General features: G+C 40.6%; 1 protein-coding gene and 1 pseudogene across 1 annotated transcript in view; one reads left to right on the top strand and one right to left on the bottom strand.

Annotated features, from left to right (window-relative positions):
- Positions 1-20316, top strand: part of Poln (DNA polymerase nu) — a 141797-nt gene that overhangs the window by 29232 nt on the left and 92249 nt on the right. Inside the window, exons 12-14 of the mRNA XM_085836355.1 lie at positions 692-748; positions 2599-2652; positions 3842-3907. Coding sequence (XP_085692481.1) covers positions 692-748; positions 2599-2652; positions 3842-3907 — 177 coding nt within the window. The remainder of the gene's footprint in view (positions 1-691; positions 749-2598; positions 2653-3841; positions 3908-20316) is intronic.
- Positions 13197-13550, bottom strand: LOC110294081 (protein transport protein Sec61 subunit gamma pseudogene; annotated as a pseudogene).

Here is a 20316-nt window from a genome sequence, read left to right as displayed (position 1 = left end):
CATAAGATTTGCTGTGAGTAAGGCTGGAAGGTCAAGGATGATTTCAGATGTGACTGATTTTGCAGTCTGTTCTGTCAGACCATCTTTAGTAATGCTGAGCACTCACAGGCACAGGCACATAGAACTACCTCCTGTGACCACACTGTGCACCTGCTCTCATGGCAGAGAATACATATCCCAGTTCCACACTAGGTTCTGCGCCTTTTTCACACCTTGAGCTCTATGACTGCTGGCTGATTTTTCCTCTTTTTGAACTTCATATTTACAGATTGGGATAAGTAGTACTGTGTGTTCAATACTGTGGCTTTAGGATTTCAAAGCTTATGCTAGCTCCCTGAAGTTTCACTCAGTCAAATGTTGGGTGCTGCTGTAGCATGGATTTTATATTTGGGGACACTTGATTTATTCCTTTGTGTGAGACTTAGATTTTGGTAATTTAAGGTCTGAAGAAGACTCTTATTTCTCAGCTTATATGAAGTAATTTTAACTCCTGACTAGATGTCAGAATGATTTTATAAGGGTTGGGATTAAGGAACTTGATATGGGAGTAAGATACTTTGTTACGAATCTTCATTTTGGAAAATATGTTAAATTATATCATTTATTAGAAGCACACCCTCCAATTGAAAGTAAACATTTGGAATGTTGAAATGAAGAAATTATATTGGTAATACATATTTTCATTTTTTAGTTAAATTCTCTTCAAGACCTTCACCCATTACCCAAGTTAATTTTGGAATATAGACAGGTAAGTTGATTCCCTTCCCCCCATCTCCCCCTCCCGCCTCTGTGTGTGTGTGTATAAATGGTTTGTGATGTTGTGATGAAGGAGAACTATCCAACCTGTCTATTTACAATGCCATATTTGTTGACATGCTTTAACGGAGTTCTAAGGAGATAATATGTTCTCAACCAACTTTATCATGCCTTTTTTGTCCTGACACATACTTGTCCTTTATTTCATGTTTTCTGTAATCCAGTAATCACAATTACAAACCAAACAATAGTGCTATTATTTACTGTGCCCTTGTTAGCCCTACTTCTTCATCACTGGATGTCATCTTACTCAAGTCCAAGTCTACTCTAATACTGGAAGCCTATGGAGTCATATGAGGAAGGAAATTGATGGCCTGTACCCAGTTTCTTCAAGTGAAAATGAGACATCTACTATTTCTCACAACAATCTTGTCATTCCCCTAGTTCCCAGGCTCTAAGACAGCGATATTTACTGGGGGGGGGTGTTAGTGGCATGCCCCCTTTCCTCTCTTAGTTAATTATGTTTCCTCGATTCATATACCTGCCCTTTATTTCATGTTCCCACTAACCACATTTACAAACCAAACAACACTGCTCTTGTCTAATGAGCCTACAGAAATGCATTGATACCAACCTAGTGATCTTTCCGAAGTGATATAAGGCTGGGGAGAGAACTAGAAAGGCCCACTGCTGGGGACACTGAGGAGAGTGTTGAAGATCTGTGCAGTGAAGTAGAAACTTAAGGGTTCTCTGGAAAGTCAGTTGTGCTGGATGGTGTTTTGTTAGGGAAAACACGTGAAGGAGTATTTTTCTGAAGTGGACACAGGCAAAAGACTAAGGCAGACTGGTGAATGAACATTTAGCTGAAGCAGATACAGGTGAAAGGATGTTCTGCTAAAGCAAACACATAAAAGGACACATGATGAAGGAAGGATCCTTCACTAACAACACACATGTATTGGTCTGCCTTACATTGTGTAGTTGAGCTCTATTTGTTGGGGCTCCATAGAGAGAAATGCACCAAAATATTCTGGTGGTGTGCCCAGGCTTTTTTTCCACTTGTGAGAACTTGGGCTGATTGGCAGAGTGATTTCAGCTGAGACAAACACACATGGAGTTTTGCCAAGTCAGACTTGTGCTGAGGCAAGACCCACAGAGGACACATGGAGGGATATAAATAGGACTCGATGGACAGCGACAGAGGCTGAGCTAGGCTTGCTTACAGAGCTAGTTGTGCAATGCTTGTTGGTTTTACCTCTTTGTTGAACTTCACTCCATTGAGAGAGACACAATGGAGAACTTCTGGTGTTCCTGCTGGTCCCTGCTGCTGTGCCACCACTGCTGACTCATGTTTGCTGTCCTGACTCTACCCAATTGGACTGCTGGTATGTCTGTGAAGTGTTTGCAAGTAGATCCAACTGTTACTGCTAACCTGTGAACTGAACTGCTAATTTCCAGACAACACAGATAGGAATCGTTCCAAAGAACCGTTCTAAGTAGGTCCACTTACTCAATATCCTTTCTTTTCCACTACCTCTGGTGGCAGTGAGCTACAAAGAAGATTAAAGTGTTTAAGAACCATCATTAAAAACATGATTTTAAAAAGATTAAAGTTACAGTGCAATTTTGTAGCATCTCTGTAGCCTAGAAATACTGCAGAATGACAAACTGGCATCTTTCTTTGCCAATCTGTGTTATTCAATCCTGGCACCACTTGAGGCTGTCCAAGGTGAATTCTACACCACATGACCATCCCTAAGTGAACCACTGCTATAGAGTTGGTCTCCTTGAATGCTTAAACAAGTTCCTAAGAATATAACTGTTCTTATCTTTATGATGTAGGTTCACAAGATCAAGTCAACTTTCATAGATGGATTACTAGCTTATATGAAAAAGGTAACTAAGGCTTAACAAAAAAGAAATTTGGATTAGTAATAAGGTTTATTTTGAATTTAGATACACATACCACTTTTACAGTAAAGGAGGAACTTGTTCTTGGAACTATGGACTGTGTTTGTATTATTAAATCTCAGCACAGTGCAGGTTGGTTTGGGTTGTGAGCCTAGATTTTAATAGTTGAGCTGTCTCTCCAGCTCTGTGCAGTTGGTTTTATGTCATCAGATTCTCCATATGAGGCAGCTAGCCTTGCTTTCACATCTACTGTACTGCCTTTTTCTGGAGCCATGTGAGGTAATATATTAGTCAGAGTTCTTTAGAGAAACAGAACTGATAGGATGAATATACATACATACATACATACACACACATATGCATATATACACATACACATATATACACACAAACATAGATACATACACAGACAGATTATATGAGGGTGATTTATGGGCTATGATCCAGCTAGTCCAACAATGAAAGTCCAAGAATCCAATAGTTTTCAGTCCATAAGGCTGGGTGTCTCAGTTGGTCTAAAATATATATTAGAATCCAAAGAAGTAGGCTCTAATGCCAGTGACAGAATGGACTTGCTAGTGAGTGTAAACAGGCTAGTAAGTGTAAGTTTCCTCCTTTTGTGTCCTATAAAGGCTGCCACCAGAAGGTGTGGCCAAGTAGATTTTCTCTCCTCCAAAGATCTGGATTAAAGGTCTATCTTCCCACCACAAAAGACTGGGATTAAAAGGAGGTTTTCTCACTTCAAATTATTTAATTAAGAAAAAAAAATCCCTCACAGGTGTACCCAGCCAATTGGGTTTTAGTTAATTGCAGATATAGTCAAGGCAACCAATTATATCCATCACAGACATTTATTTGCCCATGAGAAAGCTACAGTCAGAGGTGTCTGTGACTTAAAAGACTGCACACAAGCAACAGAACATGTGTCATGATCTCACTTGAGTTTATGCTGTCTCTAAAGCCCCCTTGACCCACATGTAGAGTTAATAACAGACATGGTTCTACTTGTCCTACTGCTGCTTGGGTTAGAGGGAACATCCTTCAGCTGTCCCCGATCTCAAAGGCTGTTTAGTAACTTTCAAGAGGAACAGGGAGGGTTGTAGGTAAAGGGCCTGTGTGTTCTTTCTCACACCATATTGCATAGGTTTAAACTGATTCTTCTTAATTGATCAAGGGCTCCATCTCTTCTACATGGAATCAGACTGGAACTGTGACAGGGAGACTTTCAGCCAAGCATCCAGTAAGTTCTTGCCCATTTCCATGCCTAATGTACTTTTGCATCTGCACATTGTGTTCCCAGAAGAGAACCTTATGGTGCTAATTGTGCTTTACTCTGTGTTTATTTCTCTGGTATTGAAGCATCAACTATGTGCTCTGAGAATAGAATAGCTGTTTTCTACCAGAAACTCAGACAGTCTGGTGAGGAGGGCAGAAGGATTTGCCTTGGGAAGGTGACTCCAACCAAAGTGCTATCTGCGAAAACCATCTCCATCTCATAATTACTAAAGGTTGGGTTTGGGGGGTTTTGTTCTGTCTTTTAGAGATAGAGTTTCTCTGTGTAGCCCTGGCTGGCCTCCAACTTGCTGTGTAGACCAGGCTGGCCTCTAACTCACAGAGAGATATGCCTGCCTCTGCCTCCCAAGTGCTGGGACTAAAGGTGTGCACCACCACCACCTGTCTCTATTGACCATTTTTAATGGAAAGTTATAAATGCCCTTACATTTATAGTAACAATTTTGGGTGTAATTTTTAAAAAGAAGGCCTTGCTTTGTAGTCTAGATATAGCCACCTGATGGGTAGGATTACAGGTGTGCACCACTCCCAGCCAGATCGCTTTCTAAATGGCTTTATTATATTTTTGGTATAAAGGAGACTTGTTGACCTAGATAATGTACTTGCCGCACAAGCATGAGGGTCTGAGTTCAGTCACCTAACACCCAGATAAAAATGCTGGGTGTAGTAGTGTATGCTTGTAGTTCCAGTGTTGGAGAGGTGAGGGCAGAAAGATCTCTTGGGCTTGATGTGCAGCTGGCTTAGCCTATTTAGTGAGTTTGGGGCCAATAAGAGACCCCATTTCAAAAAACAAAGTAGGTGGCTCCTGAAGAATGCCACCCAAGGTTGATTTCTGGTCTTCACATGCACACACCAATACAAACATAAATATACACAAAGACTTGTTAATTTCTCATAGAGAAGTTCTTCAAGTACAGAAAGATGCAAAAACCACCACTCTTATTCAAGTTTTAAGACCATCAAGATTTAAATACATGAATCACCTGTATTTTCATACAGTCCATTAAACAGGTATATTCATAAAATACTATTCTTTTCTTCATTTTAAATATTTTTATATTTCTGTTTTTTGAGACAGGGTTTCTCTGTACAGCCCTGGCTATCATGGAACTCACTCTGTGAACCAGGCTAATCTCAAACTCAGAGATCCACCTCCTTCTGCTTCTTAAGTGCAGGGATTAAAGGCGTGTGCACCACCACCACCTGGCCTCATTTTTTATTTTTAACATCTCTTGTATTATACATTTATCTGAGTCCTCCTAGATTTAAATACATGAATTACATATATGAATAATTAAAATATAAACTAAATAATGTATATAGTAAGAAATATTTGACATAAAATAATGTGAAATTTTAAAGAATAAGAAAATATAAGTCATCTTTCCTTTTTGTCCTTCCCATAAGTCCCTAATTAGTAGTTAGGATTTTACCTAATATATTAATTAGTGTTCTCTAGAGCAGTGGTTCTCAATCTTCCTAATTCTGTGACCCCTTAATATAGTTCCTCATGTTGTAGTGACCCTTAACTGTATAATTATTTTCATTGCTACTTCATAACTTTTGCTACTGTTATGAATCATAAATATCTGTGTTTTTTGATGGTCTTAGTGACCCTTATGAAAGGTGACTCAAAGGGGTCACCACTTACAGGTTGAGAACCAGTGCTCTAGAAGAACAGAACTGATAAAAATGAATCTATACATAGATATAGAAAGGTAATTCATTATAAAGACTTATAGGCTGTAGTCCAACTAGTCCAATAATGATTGTCTACCAATGGAGAGCCTAAGAATCCAGTAGTTGTTCAGCCTAGGATGTTGGATGTCTCCTCTAGTCTTCAGAATACTGATGTCAGTGAAGGAATGAACTTGCCAACAAAATTGAGTGCAAGCAGGCAATTCCTTCTTCTATATCCCTTATATAGATTGCCACCAGAAGGTGTGGGCCAGATTCAAACTAGCCACCACAAAAGATTTATATTAAAAATGGGTCTTTCCAGCTGGGTGGTGGTGGTGCATACCCTAATCCCAGCACTCAGGAGGCAGAGGAAGGCAGATCTGTGGCTTGTCTTTGGCTATTTTGTGAGTTCTTTTCTCTACCCCTCTCCACCCTCTTTTTCCCACCCTTTCAACATTTTAACACTAGATAGAAGAAAGGATAGAAAAAAAAAAAAGAGGGCAATGTTATTGTTAATCTACTCCCTGATGATTGGGGTGTCAAGTTCCTCGGAGCAAGTTTGATCTTTGCTGTCAGGATACATAATTTCTTCTTCTTTCTTCTTTGAATACAACTATTTAACAAACAGCGACCAATAGCAAACAATCCTGCCTTTTGAGGCCCTAGCATTTATATATACTCTGAAAAGTTCCCAGAATCCCAAACATCACACCATTGAAGAAACTATCTGCAGCTAGCAAAATCATGCCTCTGCTAGAGCACTAGGCAAGTCATAGTCAGCTGCTGTGGACAATCTGAAGCAGCCCCACACCTGGGATTAAAACTAAAACATGGGCCGGGCGTGGTGGCGCACGCCTTTAATCCCAGCACTCGGGAGGCAGAGGCAAGCGGATTTCTGAGTTCGAGGCCAGCCTGGTCTACAGAGTGAGTTCCAGGACAGCCAAGGAAACAGAGAAACCCTGCCTCGAAAAACCAAAAAAAAAAAAAAACTAAAACATATTCATCAATATTTCTGTGTTTTTTTAAGAAACTAAAATTCCAAAATTAATAATTCATGGATTTCTGAGTTTTAGGCCTTCCCACTTCATATGATTTAATTAAGGAAAAAAAAAACCTTACAGGGGTACCCAGACACTTGGGATTTAGTTAATCGAAGATGTAGCTAAATTGTAGCCACTGATACAGGAAGAAGAGGCACCTGCTGACCTAACTCAGGTGATTATGCAAGAAGGAGAAAGAAGCTGGCATTATGTGGATGCTCTCTTAGGCTCAGGGCCTCTGCTTTGGAACTATAAATTCTCAGGTCGGTTGTCTCTCAGGCTTCTCACATTTGCTCTAGGAACTGACCATGAGGATGTCTACCGTTTAGAGTCTTTTTGTGGTACAGGCCCACCTGGGTACCCTGCTATGGGTTCAGGTCCTCTATGGGGGGGTCTCTGGCAGGTTCTTTCTCTATTTCTTACTTTTTTCTATCAGCATCTGCTTGTAACAGATTGGGACCATGTTACTCTTGGATTGCGCAGATATCTGTGAGAGGGAATCATGAGCATGTGCCTCTCCGAGCTTCATGAGCTCAGGCCCCACTACAAAGAGCATTCTGAGCATGTGTCCTGTCAGAGGATATTCAGTTTTTTCTTTTATAGTTTTATCAATTATCTCCTGACTCTGGTTAGCCCCCATTTCTGCCATGACTCATGAATGGTGGTGCTCCCCACTGTCCATGGTTCTTTCCCAAGCCTGTAGTTCATGACTAGTTATGTCTTCAAATCTTCTGACAGGTTTTCCTCTCTCCAAGACTAACTGAATATTTGCCTCTGATTTCCCATAATATTAGTATTTTTCATGTTTTTACACATAAAATTTGAATCCAGCTGGACATTTATTTAACCAGATATCATTACATTACCATAAGATGACTAGAGATTGAACTAGTTTTCCTTAAACTGAACAGATTCAATTGATGAACTTTGCACATGCTAGAAGAGTGCCATACTACTGATCCTTGATAAATGTTTTAGACTTACTTATTGTATTATTTTATGTGTATTGTGTACCACTTGTGTGCTTGATGCCTGCAGAACACATTGGATACCCTAGAACTAGAGTTACAGACTGTGTGTACTACCATGTGGGTGCCGGGCAACAAACTTGAGACTTTTAAAAAATGATTTATTTTCAAGGCAGGGTCTCACTAAATAGTGCTGGCTATCCTGGAACTCACTAATCTGGCTTCAAACTCCAATTCATCGGCCCCTGATTCCACATTGTTAGGATTAAAGGTGTGGGCCACCATGCCTGGCATTATGATTTTTTAAAATTATAATATGATCATCATTTTCCCACTTCCCTTTTCTCTTTCCCATGTACCCCTCCATGTAGCTGCTCTTGCTCCCTCTCAAATCCATCACCTCTTTTCTTTCATTATTGTTACATACTTTTCCTAAATCTGGAAATGCAACCTACTCAGTCTGTATAATGTTACTTGGTATTGTAGAACTATTTAGGGAGCTCTTCCCTGGGGGAGTCTATATCTCTTGCTCTCAGCATTTCTTAGTTGCCTGTTCTGCTTTGTCTAGCAGAGGGGCCTATGCAGATTCCCCCTTCCATGTTAGCATATCTATTGATGTTGTTGTTGTTCAGGTTCTATTTAGTCATCCATGTTGATAAGACTTTTCTGTGGGACACAATCTCACAACAAACTTCCTGTTCCTCTGACTCTTGTTTCCTCTTCTGAAATGATCTGTGAACCTTAGGTGCAGGAATTGTGTTATAGTTGTATCAGTTGGAACTGGGCACCACATGCTCTTTTATTCTTTGCATTTTGATTAGTTATGGCTTTCTGTAATAGTTGCAAAGAGAAGTTTCTTTGATGAGCAGTGAGGACTACACTTATCTATGGGTATAAGGATACATATTTAGCATATAGTTAGGGATTGTGCTGGTTTAGTAAAGTGGCAGTAATAGGTTCTCCTCCAAGATCCATCTCAGGTCCTCTCTGGGTTACATGTTTAATGTACATGGTGCCTTCAGCAATAGCAACTTACCTTCCATCTCTAGGATCAATTAAGGACAGCAGTATTTAGTCTATGGTTTCTCATGGCTGGAGGTGGAGTTTTAGTTAGATTGTGTATGGCTCTTCGGAAAGCATTGTGAGATGGGAAATTTTCATTTAAACTATATATGTATAAGCATACCCAGACTTATATATATGTATTATATGTAGTTTTAGGTAGACAGAGAATAGGTAATATCAAACATTGTTACTGTTGTTTTACCCTCCTCCTTCCTTTTGTATTTATCTCCTTCCTTATGTATAGCTCTGTTTTCCACATTTCCCTCTTCAAATCACTTGTACCCTCTTGCTCTCCCTTTCTACTGCTCCCTCTACCATGCCCCCCTTCCACTTTCCTGGCTTCTGCACTTACTGTAGTTGATTCACTCACATCTGAAGGCTGAGGGTTGGAAATCACAGGTGAGAGAGAATGTATGACACTTGTCCTTTGGAGTCTCGGTCACTTCACTCTGTATGATCTTTTCTAGTTCCACCCAGAACTGCAAAATTCACAATTTCAATTTTTACAGCTGAATAATCTTCCCTAGTGTGTGTGTATTACATTTTATTGTCTCTTCATCACCTGAACAGCATTTAGACCGTATCTATTTCCTAGTTATGGTGACTAGAGCCACAGTGAGTATGGCTGAGCAAGTGTCTGTGGAGGAGACTGTTGAGTCCTTTGGGCATATGTCTAGAGTTAGTATAGCTGAGTCATGTGACAGATTAATTTTAGCTTCTTGAGGTTCTCCACGTTGATTTCCAGAGGCTGGACCAATTTGCAATCCCAACAGTGAACAAAGGTTCCCTTCCCCTCCATGTCCTCTCCAGCATTTGTTGTCAGTTATTTTGTTGATCTTTGCCAGTCAATAAATGTTCTTAACTGCTTCGCTAATTCTGCAGTCACTGACTAATATTTTAAAAAATCAGTTGTAACTGAAATAGTTTCAGAAATTTGTTTTTTTCACATATATCCCTTCTAAGAGAAAGTCTCTGCTACCAGCTGAAGTCATTTCTACCCATTTCTGTGTGACTCTGCTTCTAGTGACAGAAAGCGTAAAGTGCTTTGTCTTTTGATTCCCCTGCATCTTTTTCCATATTTTTGACATTTCAACGAAGTAATAATAGGTTATGGTTTATTCAAAATTACAAAAACATTGATTTTTTTTAAAGATTTATTTATTTATTATATGTAAGTACACTGTAGCTGTCTTCAGACACTCCAGAAGAGGGCGCCAGATCTCCTTACGGATGGTTGTGAGCCACCATGTGGTTGCTGGGATTTGAACTCTGGACCTTCGGAAGAGCAGTCGGGTGCTCTTACCCACTGAGCCATCTCACCAGCCCTGATTTTTAATTGATTGTGCTGAAATTTCATCATTGTAGGTAACATAATCACATTGACACAATTTTTTTTTTTACAGTAGCTGCTTAACAGTATTAGAAAATACTGCCAGGCCTGGTGGCACACACCTTTAATCCCAACACAGGGAGGCAGAGGCAGGCAGATCTCTATGAGTTTGAAGCCAATCTAGTCTACAGAGTGAGTTCCAGGACAGCCAGAACTATGTAGTGAGGCCATTGAGAGAGGGAGATATAGAGGGAGAGGGAGAGGAGAAAAGACAAACATTTGTATTGTCTTGGCGCTGCATCTTCGTATCGTCTTGGTGCTGTATCTTTGGGTTGGTTTTTTTTTGTTTTTGCTTTTGTTTTTTTTGTTTTTTGTTTTTTTTTTTCCCATGTGACTTGTGATTTTCCTACTTCTTTGTGCCAGGGAATTTGAGATTATTTGCTAGACGTTTGGAAAGTTTGAGTCTTATTTTGAAAATCCACTAAAATGGTGATGCTTTTGTTTTAGTTCCAGTGGCCTGGTTATGCTTAGGTTTCAAGTTCTGGTGGCTGTGATGCCACCTTATCCTGCTCTCAGTCTTCCAGGCACCATTTAGAAAGTTTCACATGACAGCCACCCAGTGGTCAATCTAGGAATTAACCAAGCAGGATTGAATGAGCCTAGACAGGCACAGCTGATCCAGGGTTCATTTTTTTGAGCTGCTGTCTTTCTGGGGTTTCTCTCATTGTTTCTGGATCTTTGGCGATCTCTTTTCTTGGTCTCCTAACCAGAAATCTGAGGCATTAATAATCTGAAGCTACTGGACTCTCTGCCACTAATCATACGTAGAGTACCAAGCATCCCCATGCTCGAGGGGAACAAATGATAGACTTGCTGCATGTTTGGGAATGTTTCAGGTTCTGGTCTGCTTCTCTAGTCTGTGTCCTGCTCTAATTTATCAGCATACTGTCTAGTTTTCATAGCTGTATTCAGTGGAATGTATTCAGTGTATCTCACTATATCTTACCAGGAGCAAAAACTCACGTTTTTGTTTTTTTTTTTTTTTTTAATTTTTTTGACATCTTTTTTTTTACTAGGTATTTTCCTCATTTACATTTCCAATACTATCCAAAAAGTCCCCAATATACACCTCCCCCCACTCCCCTACCCACCCACTCCTACTTTTTGGCCCTGGCATTCCCCTGTACTGGGGCATATAAAGTTTGCAAGTCCAATGGGCCTCTCTTTCCAGTGATGGCCGACTAGGCCATCTTTTGATACATATGCAGCTAGAGTCAAGAGCTCTGGGGTACTGGTTAGTTCATAATGTTGTTCCACCTATAGGGCTGCAGATCCCTTTAGCTCCTTGGGTACTTTCTCTAGCTCCTCCATTGGGGGCCCTGTGATCCATCCAATAGCTGACTGTGAGCATCCACTTCTGTGTTTGCTAGGCCCCGGCATAGTCTCATAAGAGACAGCTATATCTGGGTCCTTTCAGCAAACTCTTGCTAGTGTATGCAATGGTGTCAGCGTTTGGAAGCTGATTATGGGATGGATCCCTGGATATGGCAGTCTTTAGATGGTCCATCCTTTTGTCACAGCTCCAAACTTTATCTCTGTAACTCTTTCCATGGGTGTTTTGTTTCCAATTCTAAGAAGGGGTACAGTGTCCACACTTTGGTCTTTGTTCTTCTTGAGTTTCATGCGTTTAACAAATTGTATCTTATATCTTGGGTATCCTAAGTTTTTGGGCTAATATCCACTTATCAGTGAGTTCATATTGTGTGAGTTCCTTTGTGAATATGTTACCTCACTCAGGATGATGCCCTCCAGGTCTATCCATTTGCCTAGGAATTTCATAAATTCATTCCTTTTAATAGCTGAGTAGTACTCCACTGTGTAAATGTACCACATTTTCTGTATCCATTCCTCTGTTGAGGGACATCTGGGTTCTTTAAATTAAAAAAAAATAATGATGAAAACAAAAATATACCTAAAAGCGAAGCTTCTGGAAAAACTATCTTGTATCACTCCTCAAACTTGACTCCCTCCTGACCTTGTGTTTCAAAGCTGGGTCTCTGAACACACCCTTGTTGACAACAGTCTTGTCCAAGGGGATATCCAGAGTACCTCATGGGCATGAGCTGGTTGTAGTTACAAATTCTCACAAAGGACTTGATCATGGCAGCTGTCACTTTTCAGGGATAGCGGTCAATTCCAGCTACCAGGGCATGGTTGTAAGGGCGGTCAGTGTTCCTCATGATGATGGCTTTTCGTCCAGAGTAGTGTCCAGCTAGGATCAGCATCACTTTCCCCGGTTTCATGGACTTGCCCATTTCAATAGGAAGCAGATGGCACCCAGCAGAAAGGAAAGAAGCTGTTTTTTTCATTTTTTATTAGCATTATTGAGGCAAATTTAATATACCAGAAACTTCATATGTTACAAACAGTTTGATGAATTATGATGTATACATTCAACCATGAAACTTTCCTGACAATCAAAATAGTGACCATAGCTATGACCTGGAATATCTTTGTTACCCCTAACAATGTCTCCCCTCAACCTATGTGTGTGTCCCAGTTTTGTCACTATAGATCACTTACATTTCCAGGAAGCTCATATTGATGGAATCACATAGTGTTTCCTTTTCTTCTGACTTCTTTGGCAGACTTATTATATTCAGATTCATGCATGTTGATTTGTATTTTGATACTTTGTTCTTTTTTATTGCTGAGCAGTATTCCATTCAGTCTGTGCATCACAGTTCATGAATTCCTTTATCAATCTATTTGGGATTGTTTCCTGTTTGGGATGTAAATATGTACATTTGTGCATGCTTTTTATGCATATAATGCATATATGTAAAATACATATATAATAATGCAATAATAGTTGGGTCATATGCTGGGTTTGTATTATGTGCTGCTTTCCTTTTTATTTTTTCTCTCTCCTTTTCTTCTTCTTCTTCTTCTTCTTCTTCTTCTTCTTCTTCTTCTTCTTCTTCTTCTTCTTCTTCTTCTTCTTCTTCTTCTTCTTCTTCTTCTTCTTCTTGAGAGACAGTAATCACCACATCTTAGCTGATCTAAGGGCTGGACTCTAACTCATAGCGGTTCTCTTGCCTCTGCCTCCTGAGCGCTGGGATTAAAGGCCTGAGCCATGTGGTTGTGCTTCACTTTTTTTTTTTTCCAGGCAATGCTTTACTTCATGCCCTTGTCCCCCCTCTGGCTCACTCGTCCCGTGATGAGAAGGACTCAGCCACCCACAATAATGTTATTAATGGGTATATGGATCAGTTTCACGAAGAAGCCAATGAATCCCATGATAGCAAATCCTATAGCTGTAGCCATGGCAATCTTCTGGAATTCTTTTCTGTCGGGTTTGGTGCATCTTTTAACCAGCCGAATTGAGTCCTTTACAAACTGCCGACTGGGCTCTACAAACTGTATTACCTGATCCATGTTTGTTGGATGGCGGATTAAGAGTGTAGAGACACGTAGCTTAGGAGAGAACTGAGCCCAACGGAACCGGAAGCTCTGTGCTTCACTTCTTAAGGGGTAGACATTCTTCACTTGATCTTAGCCAAAAGACCAAGAAGCAATGCCACTTGACATTCTTACCAGCAGTGGATGAAGAGTCCACTTCCCACCATCAGTTCTATAGTTGATCCTGAGGTGGAGGTGGAGGGAGGGAGGAAAGGAAGGAGAGAGGGGGAGAGGGAGGAAGAAAGGGAGAATAGAGAAAGGGAGGGAGGGAGGAAGAGAGAAGGTGGGTGGGAGGAAAAGAGAGAGAACGCACATTGCTCCCTAGTAAAGCTCTGCTCTCTGATTTGCCCAACTTCTGCAATAGCTCTACCATCTGGGAGGCCCCACAGTCAACCCTTCACACTTACCTATTCAGGAGATGCCTCTTGTTTATTTATTGTTAGATAATTCATACTGTATATGATGTATTTTTTTTTTATCATTCTCACTTCCTATTTCCCTTTTATATCCCCCTCAGATTCCTTCTGGAATTCTGTTTCCTCCCAACATAGCCCCATCCTGCTTCCATATTTTCATATCTTTTTCTCTCTCCCTCCTTTCCCTAACCCACTGATTTTAATTAGGGCTGCTAACATGTGTGAGTACAGGGTTAGCAACTGGACCATGAGCAACTTAGGTGTGGCTACACCCCTGAAGAATGATTCCCCTGTTTCTCAGTGGGTGTTTATTGCCATAGCACTGTTATGGGCCTTCCTATGCCTGCCCCAGGTCTTAATAATGACATGGAGACTTATTTTTATTTATCAATAGCTTTTGGCCTTAAGCTACGTTTATTCCCAACTGACTCATAACTCAATTATTCCATTTATACTAATCTACGTTCTGCCACATGGCTGGCTACTTCTCAGTTTTATACATCCGACTTCTACTAAGTCTCAGTGGCGAATCTTCCAATGCCTGACTTCTTCCCAGAGTTCCTCTCTCTGCCTGGATGTCCCACCTTACTATTCTGCCTTATGCTATAGACCATAGGCTTTTTTATTTTTACCAACCAAAATGTACCTTAGGTGGGCAAGGAAAAACAGATATATATTCATACAGTGCAAATAAACATTGTCCCTTCAGCCCCTCGACAGGGGGCCGGGGGTTTCATGTGCCCCTTCCCCATCATGGAATGGTGATAAGCTTGTGCAGATAGCAGTAGCTGGTGAGTTCATGAGTGTAGTAACTGTGTCATATTCAGAAGGCAGTGTTTCACAGTATTCCTCCTTAGCTTCCATCTTAGCTCTCCACCTTCTTCTGTGATGTTCCCTGACCCTGAAAAGATGCGCCATTTAAATAGTCACCACCATTTAAATGATCAGCACTTTGGCCAGTTCTGAGTCTTGGCATTACTGTTGCTCACTATAAAAGAGAAGTTTCTCTGATCAAGTTTGTCAGCAGCACTAATCTATGGACATAAACCAAACAAATATTTAGAAGATGGTTTGACAACATGTCCAGTTAGTAAAACAGTAGTAGGTTCTTCCATGGCCTAGCACCTTCCTAAAACCCAGGAGCTTTTGACCAGATTTTTAGTACTAGACATGAATTACTTCTGTAGAGTAGGCCTCAAATCCAACCTGAAAGCAAAGGTTACTACACTGTTGCACCAGTGAACACATCTTGCCTGGCAAATCAGTATTGTAACATTCAGGGTCTACCTTTGGTAAGGTCAGTAATGACTTTTCTCCTGTGTAGTAGGCATTATAAATACTAGCTAGCAGAGAGGAAGTTTTCAGGTCAGCTCTAACTGTATGTCCTTTATGTCCTGCAACCACAGTATGTGATATCTTCAGCAATAAGATTTTGCTTTCAACCAAACAACCAAAAGCATAATTGCCTGTATTTTTTGAGGGGTATGAGACTTTAAAATCTCCTTGACCAACAACTCATAAGGGGGTATTCCCAAACAGTCCCAAAGCTGTTCACCAGAGGGATTATTCTTGTCTGGAGTTTTCATTTAATAATCCATGGCTTCTCTCTCCCTTTCTCTCTTTCTCTCTTTCTCTCTTTCTCTCCTTTCTTTCTTTCTTTCTTTCTTTCTTTCTTTCTTTCTTTCTTTCTTTCTTTCTTTCTTTCTTCCTTCCTTCCTTCCTTCCTTCCTTTCTTTCTTTCTTTCTTTCTTTCTTTCTTCATTCATTCACTTTACATCCCGATCACAGCCCCCAATCCTTCCTCCCAGTCCCACCCTCACAACACCTCTCCCCCTATTATACACCAACTTTTAAGCTTGAGGAAAATATTATTACCATTTAAAAGAAAAAGAAAACAGGGCAGGGAAGTTGTAAATCTCAACAGCTGCCCAGGAGAGAATAGAGAAGGGAAAGAAGTCGTGCAGAGCTGGGCATGGAAGTGCACGCCTTTAATCCCAGCAGAGACAGAAGCAGGCTGATTTCTGAGTTTGAGGTCAGCCAGCTCTACAGAGTGAGTTCCAGGACAGCCAGGGATACACAGAGAAGCCTGTCTCAAAACCAAAAGTAGTTAAAAAACAAGGCATGCCATTTGGATTAAGCCTGTATGGAGGTCAGCTGGCAGACAAGCAGCCACAAAGCAGAGAGGGAGAATTAGAGAAAATGTCAGAAAGCCCCAAAATACTAGAGAAAAAGCATACGTAGGCTCTGACCAGCATCTAAAAGAGACAGAAGAGAGGAAAAGGGGAAGTTAGGCCTTTCTGAGTTAAGACTCAACAGAATCTCCTGGCACATTCGGAATGACTGTGGTAAGGAGTGAGAATTCTTTTTTTTTTTTTTTTTAATATTTTTATTACATATTTTCCTCAATTACATTTCCAATACTATCCCAAAAGTCCCCCATAGCGCCCCCCACTTCCCTACCCACCCATTCCCATTCTTTTGGCCCTGGCATTCCCCTATATTGGGGCATATAAAGTTTGCAAGTCCAATGGGCCTCTCTTTCCATTGATGGCCGACTAGGCCATCTTTCGATACATATGCAGCTAGAGACAAGAGCTCCAGGGTTCTGGTTAGTACATCATGTTGTTCCAACAATAGGGTTGCAGATCCCTTTAGCTCCTTGGTTACTTTCTCTAGCTTCTCCATTGGGAGCCCTGTGATACATCCAATAGCTGACTGTGAACATCCACTCCTGTGTTTGCTAGGCCCCGGCATAGGAGTGAGAATTCTGACATGGAGAAGTACATTATCTCTTAAAGGGTAATCATTTCTCCTTTCTCTTTAGTGTGGCTTAAGGTGAGAACCTGCTTCCTGGTGGTGGTTCCTTAGCCAGGTGGTTAGCTGGCCTGACTACACTGATTTACAGAAGGAGGCATGTTTCCATGTAGAAATGAGCTACATTCTTTCCTGTGATGTTCCCTTCTAAAGAGAAACCGGAAATCACTTAGGACATGGAGTATTGCTATAATCCATTTCTACTATGAAAGTCTAGAGATCTCGTCCCAAAGCTGTTCACCAGAGGGATTATTCATGTCTGGCCAGAGTGCAACTCCTTTTTTGAAGAAATAAAAGTTATTTTTATATACATGGCTGTTTTGCCTGCCTGTATGTCTGTGTACCACATGCCTGTGGAAGCCAGAAGGGGTCGTCAGATCCTCTGAGACTGGAGTTACAGTGTTAAGCTGCCGTGTGGGTCTAGAGATCAAACCCCTGTCCTCAGGAAGAACAACTGATACTGTTAACTGTGAGCCAGCTCTGTAGCCACTGAAACTCCTTTTTCAAAAATATTTTTTTAAATTAGTTTACAAAGTAGTGGGTGCCATAAAGCTTTTCAAGTGTCTTTAGCTCCACTCCCCCATTTCCCCACTGCCACTCCCACTTAAGTCCCAATATTTCCCTCATCTGTTTCATATCATGTATGTTCTGCTATCTGCTCTCCATCTGAAGGCTCTCCCCCATCAGGGACTGTTACTAGCTTCCTGACCTCTACAGACACTCCAAACTAAACACACAAATCTAAAAATTTAAAGCTAGGATCTGTGTATGAGACAGATCCTATGACATTTTTCTGGGCCTAGGTTACCTCATTTCATATATTACCATTTTCATCCATTTCCTATGAACTTTATAACCTCTTTTTTTCACAGTTCAGTGAAATGGATCTTTTAAAAAAGATTCTTCCATTTCTTCCTTGTCTTTTATATTAGGCCCCTTGACTTTCTCCCAAAGCTCACTGAGACTCATCTTTTGCCTTTACCGTGAATTTATTTCTTGTTTTCAGTTTGGATAGTATGTTTGTTTTATATCACTGTAACCAAATGCTGATATAAACAACTTAAAAAGAAAAAAGATGTATTTTGACTCACAGTTTCAGAGGATGATAGATGTACTGGACATTTTCTTAATTAACGGTTGATGTGGGAGGGCTCAGTTCACTGTGGAGAGTGCCGTCCCTGGCAGATGGTTCTGGGATATATATATAAGAAAGCTGTCTAAGCAAGCCAGTATATTGTATGAAATATGATATGATATATAAGCACTAGTATAAGGCCTCTGCTCCAGGTTCCTGCCCTGACTTCTTTGACGATGGGCTGTGATGTGGAAATGGAAATGAAATAAACCCTTTCCTTCCCAAGTTGCCTTTGCTCATGGAGTTTTGTTTTGGTTTGTTTTGTTTTGTTTTGGTTTGGTTTGGTTTCTTAATAATATTTTTATAGACTATTTGGGAACTTCACAACATAGAATCTAATCACACTGCTCAGTCCTCCCAGGACTGTCCCCCAACCCTGTGACCTCCTCCCATAGGCTTATATTTTTTGAAACCTACTTTTTTGTTGTTTGTTTTTGTTTTTTTGAGACAGGGTTTCTCTGTATAGCCATGGCTGTCCTGGAACTCACTCTGTAGACCAGGCTGGCCTTGAACTCAGAAATCCGCCTGCCTCTGCCTCCCGAGTGCTGGGATCAAAGGCGTGCGCCACCACCACCTGGCTCAAAACCTACTTTTAATAAGGGTACTTAACTGCTTCAACCTTCCTTCTAGTCCACCACCCACCAGAGGTAGTGGAAAGGAAAGGTTAATAGAGCAAAGAAGGATGTGGGCCTGTTTAGAAATAGTTCTTTGGAGAGAATCCAATCTGCAATGTCAGCAGTTCAGTTCACATGGATCAGCAGCAGCAGCTCAATCCACTCAAACACCATTCACAAATCAGCAACTGCAGTTAGATCCAGAAGAAACTGCAAAGCTCTGCAGATTGGCATGAGTCCATGGAAGTGGCAAGAAGCTGCCTGACCACCACCAGAAGTTCTTTGGTGGCATTTTTCTCTATGAAGTCACAACAAATGATGACCAGGAAGGAGTGGCAAGGTGAACCAATACCACAAAGTATTGTCAACAAAGAGTGGCAAGGCAAACCTATAATACCATACAACAGCATTCACAGTCTGATGGATTATATTTATACCCTTTCCAAACATCACATGTTCTTTCAAACATTGGCTCTACCAAAACATCACATGCCCCTTTTCCAGGCAGTTTCCAAAATAACACCACGTGTCTGTTCTCAGCAAAACATCTTCCCAGGTGACTACTTCAGCAAAAACATCTCTTATAAAACAGTTTCCAGAAAAACATCACATGATACAACTGAGTCTCCAAAGAAACCAGAAATTCACACTTCACCCCACCCCCAAAACCACACAAGTCCAATTTGTGTTGCCTATATATTCAAAGGAACACAGCCAAACTTCTAGTAGCCAGCCCCTTAAAGAAAACTGAGTATTTTCAAATGTGGTGAGCTAGACTTCATCATCCTTATCACAATTTTTAAGAGATCTCTTTGATGGTTTCTTGTCTAGACTGTTACTTTTTTTTTTGAGGGGGGGGGAGTTGAAGCCTTCTATGTCCTTTTTATTTTTTAAAAAAATTTAGTGTCCCCTTTCTTAACTGTGAGTTTTCAGTCATCCATAACACTGCAAAAGTAGTTTCCTTGCCCTTTACAGTCATCAGGGGCGTCCTTTACAGTCATCAGGGGCGTCCTTTACAGTCATACAGGATCATGGACTTCCTCATGGTTTCTGGCAACAGCAAGGATCATGGACATAAACATGGCACAGGGTCATGGAGTTTTGCCACATCTATAGAAACCCTAAGAAACTCAATAGACATGGATGAGTAATAGATCTTTATAGTTACCTTTCCCAACCCTGGGATGGAGCATGTGTAAATAGTTTATCTTGTTCTGATTGTTTTCATGGGTTGTCTGGAAGGTCAAAAGAAGTGTTCTGACTATAGTTGATTATTCTTCACCCTCCAGGAATTACTTTTTAAAAATTTCTTCTAAGTGTCTATGAATTCTGAGCTTTTCCTGAATACCTGCTAGAAGCAGGCATCACTCCTGGCCCTTTGTGACCTGAACTTTGTTCTTTAGTCCTTTGAATAGCTGTCTGTCAGTGGTGGTGGTAATTTATTCATATGCAAGGATCAACTCTCTGCTGAATATTTAGCTGGGTGGTGGCTCAAAAAATGGTGTTTTTTTTTTTTTAATTATCTGACTTTTTCATTATGGGAACGAATTTTCTTTCAATTGTGTATATCCCAAATGGGAGTAAAAGCTCTCATCTAGTACATTTTATTTCGTTTAAAATTCTTTCTTATGTTCTGCATTGAAATGGCTTGTCAAGCACCCTTCCCTGTCAGAATCAATCTTTTGTCCTTAGGTTCTCCCTGGTCATGGTGCCTATGGCACTGCATTTCTAGAATCCCGAATACTTGTTTTTATCTTGTTTGGTCATAAATTCCATGTAAATAGAAGCCTTTTCAGCCTGCTTCTCTGTTTATGGAATGTGTTACTTGCTCT

The sequence above is a fragment of the Mus caroli genome, unplaced genomic scaffold, assembly GCF_978045245.1.
Source record: "Mus caroli unplaced genomic scaffold, Mus_caroli_1 scaffold_4, whole genome shotgun sequence".
NCBI lineage: Eukaryota > Metazoa > Chordata > Mammalia > Rodentia > Muridae > Mus > Mus caroli.
The sequence above is the reverse complement of the archived record's forward strand: the minus strand, read 5'-3'. Positions and strand labels throughout refer to the sequence as shown.